The sequence below is a fragment of the Maylandia zebra genome, linkage group LG9, assembly GCF_041146795.1.
Source record: "Maylandia zebra isolate NMK-2024a linkage group LG9, Mzebra_GT3a, whole genome shotgun sequence".
In the NCBI taxonomy this organism is placed as follows: domain Eukaryota; kingdom Metazoa; phylum Chordata; class Actinopteri; order Cichliformes; family Cichlidae; genus Maylandia; species Maylandia zebra.
In genome coordinates, this window is record NC_135175.1 from 24,537,313 (window position 1) to 24,551,816 (window position 14,504).

The 14,504-nt window shown below is 42.0% G+C and overlaps 1 protein-coding gene across 1 annotated transcript; it reads left to right on the plus strand.

Annotated features, from left to right (window-relative positions):
• Positions 1-5,351: 5,351 nt before the first annotated feature.
• sox32 (SRY-box transcription factor 32) lies at positions 5,352-6,775 on the plus strand. Its single transcript, XM_004552003.3, has 2 exons — positions 5,352-5,665; positions 5,813-6,775. The coding sequence occupies exons 1-2, from the start codon at positions 5,365-5,367 to the stop codon at positions 6,448-6,450; spliced, it is 939 nt and encodes a 312-aa protein (XP_004552060.1). The 5' UTR covers positions 5,352-5,364; the 3' UTR covers positions 6,451-6,775.
• The last annotated feature ends 7,729 nt before the right edge of the window (positions 6,776-14,504 follow it).

A 14,504-nucleotide genomic window follows, 5' to 3' on the forward strand; every position in this document is an offset into this window, starting at 1 on the left:
GTGCCGGAGTGTAACCTCACTGGTTACAGCTTCATCGCATCTCTCCTGAGCTCACGATTACGCTCATGTTTATTTTTTTGGAGTCGAAATGGCACACTCCCTATAAATAACTTGGTATTTTGCACAGATATTGTCTTGAGGGAGGCTGCCATAGAATTTTTGCTGTTATAAAAACACTTTATCAAAGGAAGCATATGCCTGTGCGTGTGTGCACCACCACGAGCTTTGTGTTTGTCTTAAACCCACCCCCCACCCCCACTGCCACCTTAGTAAATGCAGGCAGATCTTAATTATGCAAGAATAGAAAAAGGACTGATGCAAAGTTTTCGTTAAGCGTTTAAAAAAAAAAAGATAATTTTTCAGGTGAGCTTCAGTGAAATAGTAAATTTTCACCCCACGAGCCAAAGGTTTCACTTTGATGACTTTCCTTGTGGTTCCCTGAGTGTTTTCCTGAATCCTCAAGTATCCAATACGGCCGGTGGATACATACACAGCCGGCCCTGCCAGGAAAACCTGCCCAAATCCTTAAAGCATAATACTTTAAATAAATCACGCCACAGGAAAGAAACAGCACAATCATTGTTTATGGCAGAACTACAGCTCTTATCTTCAAAGCAGCAGATCCTTTTGAATTTGTATCAGGTCTCAGACGAGCAACAGAGAGAAAAGGAGCGAGCTAAACAATTTTTTTTTGTTATGTGCAAAGAGGCACAAACATCAGCCCTGTGAGCGTGTGGCTGCCTGAAGGTTTGCACAGAAGAATGACAAAGTGGAATCAAGTATTTTCCTCAATCAGCTGGCTAAAAAGATTTGTTTCAGACTGGCGTTTTGTGTCTGGTTTCTGCTCCAAATAATCTAATGTCTGAGTCTAACCATTTCACACTGTTTAATTAAACATTCAGACATTGTTGTCGGTGCTGAGCACGGCAGATCGATTTGATTATCTGCTGCCTTGAATGAGCCGTTTAAGACAGACGCTGTGCATGGCTGTGTCTCGCAAGTCTCAGGCCAGTGTCAGATAATAATCAGGGCTAATTACAGTTAAATGCACGACTCCTTCTCCGCTGTGTGCCGGGCACAGGTGTGAGGCGGAGGTCTGGGATCAAGTTTGGTTTCAAACTGTGGGACCGAGGACATCCAATGTCCAAAGCTCAGCTCTCTGGAAAGTAAAAGATGTCAACTCAGTTGTGCAATTAAGGCTCTTATCAGTGTAGGATACAATTCCTAATTTACAAAGAATGGAGCTGCTTCTGTGACGAGATCATAGCTTCGCCTCATTAGCCAGTCTCAGTCTGAGCAGCTCTGAATGACAGACAAATGAAATGAAGTTAGAAAGCAGTTTAAGGAGGAAGGAGATAGACAGAGGAATTGGAGGCTGTGATTTAATACTGTGAACACAAGAGCACTGTTTAATTTACTCATTAGTGATTTTTTCTTACATTAATTAGTCACTTAGTGCAGAAAATAAAATAAGATTCGAAAATGCCACACACACACACATACACACAAGTCAACTGACAAGCAGAAGGCCTTTAAAAAGGCTTCCTCTAAAACATTAAATAATTTCCTCCTTTGCACTTTTTACAAGACAGTTTGTCCCATAAAAAATTATATTACTGGATTTTTATTCATGCTGTTTGTGCTTTTGCCGTACTCTCAGTTACACGGTGAAGTGCATGTCCTCTTTCATTAAAATCTTCACAATTCTAGATGCTGAAATAGCACTTTTTCTCCTTTTTCGGCACACTTGGGCGACAAAGTCTGCAGTTGCTACTTAAAGTAGTGCAGAAATTCTTCAACTTCCGTGGCCTCGCCTGGACACTCTGAACCACCCGGGCTCCCGAGTTTGTCTGAGCTGTGTTTGAAGTCTGGATGAGCTCTGCTTATTATCTCTGCTCAGAGGTGGGGGCATCATTGTGCTCTGTTAATGAGGCCACATTAAGCCTGTCTACACCAGGGGGCATGTAATCCTCTCAGCTGGCTTGACGTTGGGCCAGCCGGGCAGGGCGCTGTTTACACGGGGAGTGTGGAGGCTGACGCTCGGGACCCTGCAGGCCTCATCTGCTGTTGAATTTGCTCAAACATGCGATTGAGAAGTGAAGCTGGAGGCGGGGGAACCAGACCACTGCATAGAATGGTGTCTGAGACTTGACAGAGTATATCTCAAGCTGGCCTGCTGTGCCCATACAATACTTCAACAATGCAATATAGCTTCTCGCCGCGAAGATCACGGTCACCTGAGACAACACTATCATATCCTCTTCACACCTTCCAGCTATAAAACAATGCAGCTCTTTATGAATGAGGCACTGTAAGGAAAGTCAATGGGATGACAGTGAAGCCGAGGCAGAATACAGTGCTGCAGTGTCAGAGGTCAAGACACGGGCCTCCTGCATTGCACCTCTGTGGCTTTGATCAGATTTCTCCTTTGGACAGAAGCCCGAAGAAAGCGTCTCCATGTCAGCAAACTTAAATCACTTTATATCCATAGTACAAGAAGAGCATGGGTGTTGGAGCACCTTCAGAGACGGAAAACTAGAGCCCACAAGCGGAAAACCACAAAACCAAATGAGTGCATGCTCCACATCTAGTAAATATCCAACCAAGGCATTGTCCAGCGTTTCCAAGAGCCTGCTGGCCTGTCCCTTCATAAGGTAGCCCTCTGGTATTCCTACAGGTCCTGACTGCACAGCTCTACCTGTGCCAGCCTGATCATCACTGATCCAAAGTGGAGAAGGAGAGGAGTGTCCCATATATGAGTTCTGTCCAATACAATGGCACATTGTGATCAGAAAGCCACAGAGAACAATCCCTATTCAGAAAGCATAGTGCCCATTCAGTGGCAGCTCGCTGCTTGTTTGGCTATGATACAATGCACTGATACCCTACTGTCACCTCATAGATTAGGATTCATTAATAAAGCCAAACATAAAGGACTTTTAACACGTTTTCAAACATTTTTCAGCAAAGGAAAGCCCTGCTGGTGGTGGAGTTTGGAGTGGGTTATACAATAAAAGGACACACACACACACAGAGAGGTTGTCTAATATTTAGCCCTCTCAGTTCGCGCTGATAGTCAGCCGAAACTAACATTATTGTATTCACGCTGCGCCATTCAAGGTAATTGATTAAATCCATTAGCGCATTTCACAGCACGTTGGAGCATGCGTCCCGCTCTACCCCGCGGATGTGGATTCAACCTATAATTCTGACAAGCTGTGAAACAAGGACACCCCCACCTCCCCCACCACCAAATCACCAGTTATTCTGACGAGTAATTCGACTTTAAATCTGACATATAACCTCCACATTTGTCATGTTTTTTTTGTTTTTTTTTTAGTTTTTTTATTGGTTTCTTTACCAAAGCTACATACCAGCTTATCAGTTTCGACTCTTAGTTTTATATTTGGTCGCCAATAGTGGGAACACGGTTGAAACAACTCACCTTAATTACGTCTATTATTGAGTTTGCCTGCGTGACACATTATTGATTTTCTTAAAGATCTCCATTTCACCTGATTGACTGCGACGTTAAAACAAAGTCCAAAGCAAAAGCAAATAAAAAACCTCCTATTACGGGCTCATTTCGAGGCTCACTGGAAAGCCCTTTAAAGTGGGGACTTGTGTTTTCAATATGTGTATTCTAGCAGAACTCGCCTTAAGATCAGTGCAAACCCTTGTGTATTAACCCTCTGTACTTTAAACAGCACCGTAGACCATTTACACTTTAAAGTTGCGCGTAAGTGACTCTGCTAAGTAGATAATGCAGAGCAGGTGCAGGTCTCACGGATGCACAGTATATTGCAGACTGGTCAAAGGAGCTTGCAAAGAAAAGCGTCTGGACTTCTTTAAGTTACTTGAAGACGTTTCACCTCTCATCCGAGAAGCTTCTTCAGTTCAAATGGTGGAGAGTCAGGACCGCAGACAGACATATATTGCAGACTCAAAGTTGCAAATGTCTGCATAATGCACCTATTGTCTGTCTAATGCATGCCGTCAGTTGCAAAGACAGACATTCATGGAAACCGTAAAGGGGAAGCTAGCACCTGTAATGGCATCCAATTGCATTACAGAGGGAGCGCGAGCCTCCCGGGTTTCTGGGCTGGTCATTTCTATTCATTTAAAGTCACTTTTATCCCATTGTGTTTGTAAATGACTGCTGCTATCACTATAATGTCATTGCGTGGACTTAATTGGTGGCTATTTCCTTTTTTGTGTGTTATTGTAAAGAAATGCGGTCCTGACAGTTTTCTTCGTTTACAAACTGTATAAAGTGTGAAGGAAAGCTTTAATATTCGCAGCAAATTAAATAAAATCTGTTCGTGTGTGTGTGTTGGAATTAAATTAGGATAAAACTTTGTAAAGAAGGTGGCACAGACAGTTTGAGCTGGAATTGGAGAGCGATGCGCCAACTGCAGTTTCTGTGCGTCTGAATGTCTGAGGATTTCAATCCACTTTTTTTCGGGGAGCCAGTCAGCCTGTCCCACTGTTTATTTCATCTTTTTGCTGAGACCGATAAGGTCGGGCAATTTCTCCTTCTTGCTGTCCCGCATAATGGCTCATCATGGGTCTTTGTGTGGGCCTATCAACGCTTTTCTCTGTGTGCGTGTTCGCAAACATTTGCGAGCAGTAATCGCGTTATAAACGCGCCTTGATCACGTTTGATTCAGTTGTGTAAAATGAACTTTGATAAAGACAGTGGATGGCCGATAAGAGCTGAAAGACACAGTGTAATTAGTAACCAGCCTTGCCTCCTGAAAACTTTTGATGTGGGCTCATCAATTCCTTCCCTGGCCCTCAGGCACTATTGATCAAAAGGCGTGATTTGGTTTTACTAATGGGGGTTTAATAGGTGGGTCAGAGGTAAAAACAACAAGGTGTGTGTGTGTGTGTGTTTGTGTGTCTGTTTTGTCCATTTAAAGAGCGCAAAGCTCACGTGTTTGTATCTGAGTATGTTAACAAGTCTTAAACCTTTTTTGATTATGTAGAAGATATAAAAGTGTCACGTTTTCACCTCACAAACATAAATCCTGTCCCAGTGCAGAACCTCCATTGTGTCATCTACACGTGGATAAAGACACAAATTACGTTGACTTTGAGTTTATTCCGTTTGACAATAAAACGGGTGAAACTTTATTTTTCTAATTAGATTAAAAAAACTGTGGGGTATAGACAGACTCTACACGGACCCCAATCTGAAGTTTCGTAAAATCGTTGATTGGGTCGCCGGGTCACAGACCTGAGAACACACCTGGAATTCACACCTTAAATCCACTCCTCCTGGCCTCCCATTGGAGGAGCGCCCACATATATAACTCTTCATCATCAGGAGGATGACAGCCAGCAACAGAGCCATCTGCAAACATGTACTTCGGTCAGGACCCCGCAGATTTCCAGTTCTGCAGCTCCGTTTCGTGCAGCGAAGAGTTGCCAATCGCAGACGGAGACCAGATGGCCCAGGTGTGTTCCCCGAGTTCAGGGCCTTCCAGCCCGCTTTCGGCGAACTCGGACTCCAGCTGCACCAGCCCCGAACCCAAATCTGCTGCGGCACAGCAGAGGGTCAGGAGGCCCCTGAACGCCTTCATTATCTGGACCAAAGAGGAGCGCCGGCGACTGGCACAGCTCAACCCAGACCTGGAAAACACCGACCTGAGCAAAATACTAGGTAAAATAAGAATCTGTGTCTTTTGTTTCTTAAATAACACAACATGTTTCAGATATGGCCTCAAACCAGGATTTTATTTTATTAGTCAAAGGTCAGTTTTATCAAGCTAGTCAATGTATAGAGCTCTACTGCTGTGTTATTCTGCAGGGAAAGCCTGGAAAGCCATGTCCTTGGCTGAAAAACGTCCCTACATGAAGGAAGCTGAGCGTCTAAGAGTGCAGCACACCATTGACTATCCTAACTACAAGTACAAGCCACGCAGGAGGAAGCAGTTTAAGAAAAGCCCAAAGACTCCAGAAGCATCGACACCTTCATTATGCAGCTCAGGCTTCAGACCTCCCTACAACCTCACCTACCTGCTCCAGAATCACCAGCAGCCTTTCCAAAATGCACACACCTTCCCAAACTCCTCAGCTAACTACACCTCTTGTCACAGCAGCTATGCAAACACCCCTGACTTCCCAGACCAAGGAAAAGAAGCCACAGCCCCAAATAATCCTATCATATACTCAAACCCTCCTGTGTATGCTGCACAGGCTAAAGGGTATTTTGACCCTCAGCAGGGCCACATCCAGGAAGGTTTCTCCAGTCCTGCAGCTCCCATTGGGAATCAGAGGGAGTTCAGGGTCTATGGAGGCCCCCAGTGCCTTCCTGGGCCATCCCTGGAGTTCTACTTAGAAAGGGTTAAGGCTGATATGCTGTATGATCTGGATCGCAGCGAGTTTGAACAGTACCTGGGTCCAAGCCCCCAGAGGCCCGAGTCAGTGGATCCCGGCAGTTACTAAGAGCAAAGCAGCCACATACCCAGACGCTTGCTCTCATGAAACAGTTCAGAATGGCATATTTATTTAAATTATATTATATATCGTAGATCTTGAGTGTGTTGTCCTTCCATGTCATGTCATTAAAAATATAATGGAAATAATAATTAACAAATTCATTTTAATGATCATGTTGTTGTTGAGATCTTAAATTGAAAACGGTGATAGAAAACTATGATTATTTTTAATTAATTTAAACTAAAATAATCAATGTCAGTAACTTGAGGAATGAATCCTGCAGATTTTGTTAAAATCCATGCTGGTAAATAAACTTTGTGCTTTTTGGCATTTTTTAATGTCTTTATTTTATTAAATAAACACAAACATTTTTGGCTTGTACATATTCTCCACTGAGCCTTTTATAATGAAGATCAAATGGTTCAATCAATCAATCTTTATTTATAAAGCACTTTTCATACAAAAATGTAGCACAAAGTGCTTTGCATGGTTAAAAGCAACCCACCCCGCCCTCCAACTCACTCCCCACACTCTCATTAACATAAACGATCATGGATACATACCCCCCACCCACACACACACAAACACACTTAAAGAGTAAAATTGGGCTGGGCACACATGAGCCAGGTGAGGAAACGGTTCAATGATAGTATTATTTGTCCGAGGTTTTAAAGTGGCCACGGTGTTGTTTTGCAACCTTGCAACTTTTTACTGTGAGTTTTCCTCTTTATAATTCTTAATCAGCATTTAAAGGTTAATTAAATGATTAATAATGGTTTATAAAGCACATGTAAGCGTTAGTCACAGCAGAAACTGGTGTACAAGCAGATAACAAACTATTTTAAATATCTGTAACATTAAACTGTGTCAGAGCTATACTGGCCAGCCTCTGGCAGTCTGTTGACACACTGTTTTATCTCTCTCCACATGTCTTTCATGGCTGAGCGAAGGAAGTAGGGTGGGCGGCGGGGCCATAAACTTCCCAACTTCCTGTTTCATTTTAAAACATTTCACAAAGGCTCTAAAAATATGCCCCAAAAATCGACATATCTCCAAACTCATATGACTTTGGCTGCCAAATGTTTACCCATTTAGGAAAATGTTTACTTCCCGTCCCATATTTTGTGTGTCAGAGCCTCGAGGTTGAACTCTGTGCTGGATGAATGTGAGGGGACAGAGGCCTGAAGTCTCCAACAAACAAACAAAAACATGTCCGAGACCACACGATTGAAACCTGAAATCTCCAGAAACGAAAAGTACTTCAATAAGGAGAGCTCTTTAAAAGGAATGGGCCGATAAGGAATGTCTAGACCCCCCAGAGTCTAGACAATGGTGGTGGAGATGAAGATGGAGGCTTAAATGGAGACTGACTGATGAGGGAGAGGCAGAGATGGGGAGGAGGTGGGTTGCATGAAGGCGTCTGCAAGAGAGAATGACAGATGTGCAGTGAGATTTAATGTACGGGAAGTGAAGGCTGATTGCTTTGAAGAAGAAAGATGATACCAGTGATGTCACAATCAGCTTGACAGCATGAGAAAGTGGAAGTGATGTAAAGTTAGATTAGACTTATGCATAAGCTTCATCTGTACGCATGTTACTACTTAGCACTTCTTTTCAGTGTTTCAAAACAATTATCCAACCAAAAATTATGTGTAAACTCTTGTGCTGCACCGCTTTCACATAATAAACATGTAATAGGTCACGAGGCGTCACGTGAGCCTGGTTTGGAGGGAAGAGGGATGAAAATGTTGTGTGGTTGCAGCCGTGGTTCCTCATTAAGCTTGCTACCTGGTCGCTGTAGTTGTTAGACTATTGGATCACTGGCAAAACTTATTATAAGACTTTGACAGATTCTCAAGTGTTAATCATCGTGATTTGACAGGTAACTACTCACTTTGAAGACATTGAAAACATTTATTTACACGTGAAAATAGTCAACTTTTGCAAAATATTATTGCAAAAATAATATAAAGGTATCTATTTATTTTCTGCTGCCTGTAAAGGTCATTGTTGCAGAACGGATTGGAGCCTCTTCCAGCTGTGACAGGAGTGAGACACGTGTAACACGCTGGATGGACTCCCAGTTTATTTATAAAATGCTCCTCGACTCCACTGAAACTGAACTCCAAAGCAAATATATTCTTACCTGCTCCTTGAAAATGTCCTGGCTCTGAAACCTATAGTGTATTTGAGGATGTTTTTGCAGCAAAAAGCTTCAACATAGTACTAAAGGTGGCCCTAACAAGCTAAGTACAACCAATACTTCCTTACTTAAATGTGCCTGGCTAAAAGGGATCTGCATAAGGAAACATCATGAGTCAGTGAAAAGGACAAGAAATCTTAAAAGAGTTGGAAGGAAATGGATGAGCACAGAGGTCGAGGGAAGGACGACCCGTTCTGGAGGAGAGAGCAGAAGAGCTGATTGGGAAAATGAAGATCTAGTGCTAGAGTCCACCCGCCACCTGAATGAGAGGAAGAAATCTGACGTCAGTTCAACTCCCATGACAATATTACAAAACAACACGGCAAGGCGAAATGCAGAAAAACACGGTAGCGCACAAACATTCGGTGCAAGAACGGTCCATTAATGCAACAATAAAATCTACCCTCAGCCCCTATTTTCCCTCTTAAGTTAACTTGAACTTGAAGCTGGTGGTGCAGCTTGTTTTTCTCAAACTTTGGCCCCTCAGCAACAATTAATGAGCAGTTGCAGGAACTTCCTGAAGGAAAAACAACTGGATGATATCAGTGTTTCAGGTGAAAATATCATCAACAATAAACAGCGGTGGAAATGTCAGATGGGCAATTCAGATATCTTTGTTAGTTTTATGAAACTTAAATATTTACAGGCCTCTGTTTTATCAGGTTTCTGATTTATTAGAGTGAAAGTATTTTTTTTTAATCATCTTTAAACCTGAATTAAAGTGAGATCATCACCTACATCGAGCTTTAATTCTCACATGTGGCAAAGACCGCAACGAATATGTGAAGTATTCACAGATTACAAAAGTCTCAGGTCTGAATTTCTGGACCATCTGCAAAATATTTTATGTCATCTTCTTCCCCGGGTATTTTTGCATCTGGATTGCGCCGGTAGGCTTACAGAAGCGTACTGGGAGTTTATCACCGGTGAAAAATGTGAGGAATCTCGAAATGTCAAACATGCTGTAATTCAGCAAAAGCATTCCTCGACCATAAAATAGTATCCGCGTCAGAGATTAAATATGTAATCTCTGCATGTTCAATATTGACACAGAAATAGCTGGGGTTTATATTAAACCTAAAAAGAGATCTGTGTTCACGAACGCGTGGAATTCTTGAGATTTTGTGAGCTATGATTAGCTTTTTTTCTCGTCTCACCTTCTACACGGGGGTCGTCAATAGTTTCCTGCCCTCGGTGCAGTTTGGATTAAGTTGAGGCTGCTTTCTGCAGATAATGCTCATCCGAGTATTATCCTGCAGGGACGTCTGCTCTGTGCGGAGCAGAGTGAGGAAACTCAAACAGGAAGAGCCGTGAAGTGAGACACTCAACAGTTTTTTTTAAATCCTAAAGAAATAATAAAGGCTTCGTCATTTCCCCCCTCTGCAACTGCAACAACATGTAGTCCAATAACATGACATTTCAGGCAGTACAGAAGAGTTTCCAGCTGAATTTAATGTGTTTGTCTGTTCACCTCATTATGGTCCAGTCTAATGAAGCCTAACTGGGCCCATCAGATAACCTCACCAGAGCAGTCCTGATAGAAGGGCTTTTCACCAGCATGTCTAACAGGTTTGCATCCTCAGTAGTTGTGCTCACAGGCAGGATCAAGACCCTGGTCACCTTCAAGTAGACCAGCACACGAGCGGGATTTACTGCAGGCCGGAAGCTGAATGCAAAAATAAAACAATAACGCTACACCTCTAACTATGCCCCTATTGTATTATACTGACAAACGACAAACAACAGAGAGAACATGTTTAAAATATGTCTACATAAAACCAAAACGATCCTCATGAGAGGATATATACTCACCTCCCAGCTTAGTTGGAAGTCCTTTTTCCTACAGAACTAATGGCACAGATTCAGCAAGGTGCTGGAAACACTATTAATGATGATGATAGCGTCGCACAGATGCTGCAGATTTGTCCACTCCACAGTCATGACAATAATCTGCTGTTCTACTGCATTATGCATTGAGATCTGGTGGCTTTGGAGGCTATTTGAGTACGCTGAACTCATTTTCATGTTCAAGAATGAGATCCTTTAAGCTTTGTGACATGGTGTTTTATCCTGCAGGAGGCAGCCATCAGAAGATGGGTACACATTTGTCCAGTTCACTGCTGTCCAGTTTTGGAGAGCCCATGAGTTTTCTGTTCTTGGGCTGACAGGAGTGGCACTCAGTGTGGTCTTCTGCAGCAAGTTGAAATGTGTTATAAACCCATACCTTAATTTTAACAAGTAAATATTTGAGTTACTGTTACCTTCATATCAATTCAAAGTAGTCTGGCCACTTTCTTCTGACATCTGGCATCAAAAAGCAGCTGCAACAAGACATTTTCACCCACAGATCTTCTGCTCACTGGATATTTTCTCTTTTTTGGATCTTTCTCTTTAAACCTTCGAAATGGTTGTGTCTCAAAAACCCCAGTAGATCAGCAGTTTCTGCAATACCAACATGCCACATTCAAAGTGTCTTCAATCATTTTTTTTTCCCATTCTTATGGCTTGTTTCACCTTAAGCGGGTCACCTTGACCGTGTCTATATGACTGAATTTACAAAGCTTCTCCCTTATCTGCCTTTAAATCCCTTGACTGATCCGATATTTGCATTAACACGTGGTTGAACAGGTGTGCTTAATGAAGGGGCTGATGCAAGAAGTAAGTCCGAAGATACCTTTCTGTGGAAAACGGGCCCATATTTGGTTATGATGACCTCCGCCCTGTTTCCAGCCAAGATTCAGACAGCTGACTGGAAAGGCTCAAGCAGACTGAGAAGGGAGCTGCTGGGTGTGGCACTGTAACCTGCTGTGCAGATACAATACACTTAGCAAAGAAACTAATGCCTGTCAACAACACTCAGAGGATGATTAGCACAATCCTCAAACTGACCAGAAGCACGTGTGTTTATTTGTGTCTGGACTGATTTTTATATTTCTGTTAAGGTTTAACACCTCAGATGTGCATCTACTGTTCCTTCCAACTTAAAAACACATCAGATAATGTCATCAGAATGCCATGTACGTCATCTATACCATTTATTTTTTCATGAGAAAATAGCGTCACACCTTCTTCCTCAGTGTCTCCTGATGCTCCATGACTCACTGTGCAAGTATGTCCAGAGGCTTGGTTGCCAAATACACGTGCATGTTTGTGTGCGATGAGAGCGAGACACCAATTAAATGACGCAGAGCTGCCTAATGTCATGCTTTTAATTTTTCTTTTCCTATGCACATTTCATTTTTTGCATTTCCTATTATTTAATACTTTTTTTTCTCTGGAATAATAACAGAGCTGTGAGGAAGAATTACTCTACTTATATTTCCCCTTTTTTTAAGGTCATTTACATTTTGCACATCCATAAACCTTAGTGCTACTACACCAGTCAAACTTCCACAGACCATATATGTAGTTTAGGAGTATGACTGTAACAGGCTTATTGCTGAAACATTAAAGTTTTTGTTTTAAACATGAACATGATGACAAAAATGTGCATTATCAAGGCTGAAATGTAAAGCTGCACATGTCTGCATCCCCTCCTGGAAATGAGCCATTGGAAAATAACATCATTGTTCTTGAGCTATAATTACAGTGCAAACTTTGCTAGCTAGACAAATGTAATATCAGAACGTTAACTGGTTGGATTTATAATTTGCGTTATTGTTTGTTTAAGCATAAAGGAAGTAAAAAAGCATTTTTTTTCATGAGAAGACTTTTATTAGCATTATCCTGCAGAGGTTTTAGCCTTGGAAGTAAAGACTGTTTACTTGTGCACTGTTAGTTAGAAGCCGGTTAGCTGAACATGCTAGGTTGGGGCAGATAAACAGACTTTTCCATTATTTCCACTTTCATTGTTGTTTGTTTATTTTATTTCGCTGATATGGGCATGTCGTGTTTTAGTTGTTTTAAATGTGACATATTTTTCTAACATATGTGCTCCGTGCAAGTGTGTTAAACGTCTAGAAAAATCCTGGTTTGTTCACTTATAGCACTAATATAACACGATTAGCATAATAGATACTAGTGTAGCATTGATCATGTTGTAGTAAAGTAAGATGGCAAATGCTTATGTTTATGTTTTATGCACAAAAAAGCTGCAGAGGGTTGTTGTTTCACATTTACATGTGTTTTGTTTGCAAGCTTTTTTGCACCTGCGTAGTATTTCCACACACTGATAACGCTGTATTGAACCCACTTTAAATCCACCACCTCTGTGCACTTCCTCCACCTCTCTCCAGCTTGTCAAAGGGAACCTGTAAGTTTGTGTTGTGGTGGCGTCTTTAACACCTCCGCTGATTGACTTAGCAGGGTCTAAATCCTAAGAGCTCACCAGGCCCCTCAGCAGGTCGCGGACTGTGTGCACGAGGCAAGTTGGTGGCACCTGACAGCAAAGCATTGTGTGCTAAGCTGCTGCTGTAAAACTGCTTTGGTTATAATGCACTGATATCGCAGTTACAGTGGAGGGAAAGCCTCATTGTCTTCATGGCCAGAACCCCCACAAAGGGTCACAAGGCATATCTGAGAGGTCACGATTAGCAGGAAAGCAAAACATAAACAGTCATTGTAAAAAGAAAGTGCAGTCTCAGTTCTACAGTTTTACATATCAGGACATAATAAAAAGTCTTTACTGCCACATAAAAAAAACTAACCCAAAACGCTGAAGAAGTGTGTGAAAAGCTAAGAACAGCTCATTATTTAATAGCTTGTCGAACCAACTTTAGCAGCAATAAAAAAAAACAAAATTTAGCAGCAATAACACAAAGTAATGGTTTTCTTCATTGGTGTCTCACATCTACTTGGAGGAATTTTAACCCACTTTTCATTGCAACATTGCTTCAGTTCATTGAAGTTAAAGTAGTCATCATTGGGCTGCTCTGTGATCCAGTTTCAGCCACTTGACTCTAGAAATCTTTGGTATTCAGAGGAGTTCATGGTGGATTCGATGACAGCAAGGTTCCCAGGTCTTGCGGTGGCAAAACAAGCCCTAATCATCACCCCTCCACCACTCAGTTTGATAGTTGCTATGAGGTGTTTGTGCTGATATGCTGTGTTTGGTTTTCTCAAAACGTGGTGCTGTGGCTTATGATCAAAGATTTCAACTTTGCTCTTGCTTGTCCAAAGGACTTCTATAAATCACCATTTATAACCCTTCGCAGATTGATGGGTAGCAACAATTAGTTTTCTAAGATCTTTGCTGGTATCTTTCCTCCTTGTCATTGTGTTAACACACACCTGAATGCTCAGGCAATGACCACACTAATACTTTTTCTCTCCGTTTTGGCCGTCAAGGAAAACGCAGCGTTTTGAAAACGCTCTCGGAAAAGCAGATACATTTGAAAACGGCGTTTTCGTGTCGCGGTGTGGACAGCAAACCTGGAACTTTTCGAAAACCATGACACATTTTAGTCATGTGATGCAGTCATGTGACCAATTAAACTAAGCTAGCGGAGGGCATTATACAGCAGTTGTTTGTTTGCTCTCAATTTTGACTCCCTTAAAGATTAATATCAGTCTGTACATGATCAGATAGCTTTTCTTCAAATTCTTTCATTCTCACTTGCTTTTGCAACTTTGTACTTTTGTGTTACTCGCAGCAACAACTCCACCTCATTGTTAGTCCATTTAAAAAACTCGGTGCTTTTCCACGACATTTTGCCGCTTTTGAGCTGGAAAGTAAATAAACGGCAGACAGAAATGAGGCAGGTCGAATCGTCTTGCGTTTCACACATTTGCAGGACTGGAACATAAGCGTTTTTGGACGTTTCAATGTGGACGCACAACTCTATGAAAACAACTGAAAACGCTAGTGTGGACATGGCCTCAGAGACCTGCAAGTGCATCTTATTAACAGCACCTGGCT

Coding starts and splice junctions, on each gene's coding strand:
- sox32 (XM_004552003.3), top strand. CDS start 5,365: ATGTACTTCGGTCAGGACCCCGCAGATTTCCAGTTCTGCAGCTCCGTT. Junction 5,666..5,812: donor CGACCTGAGCAAAATACTAG/GTAAAATAAGAA, acceptor GTTATTCTGCAG/GGAAAGCCTGGAAAGCCATG.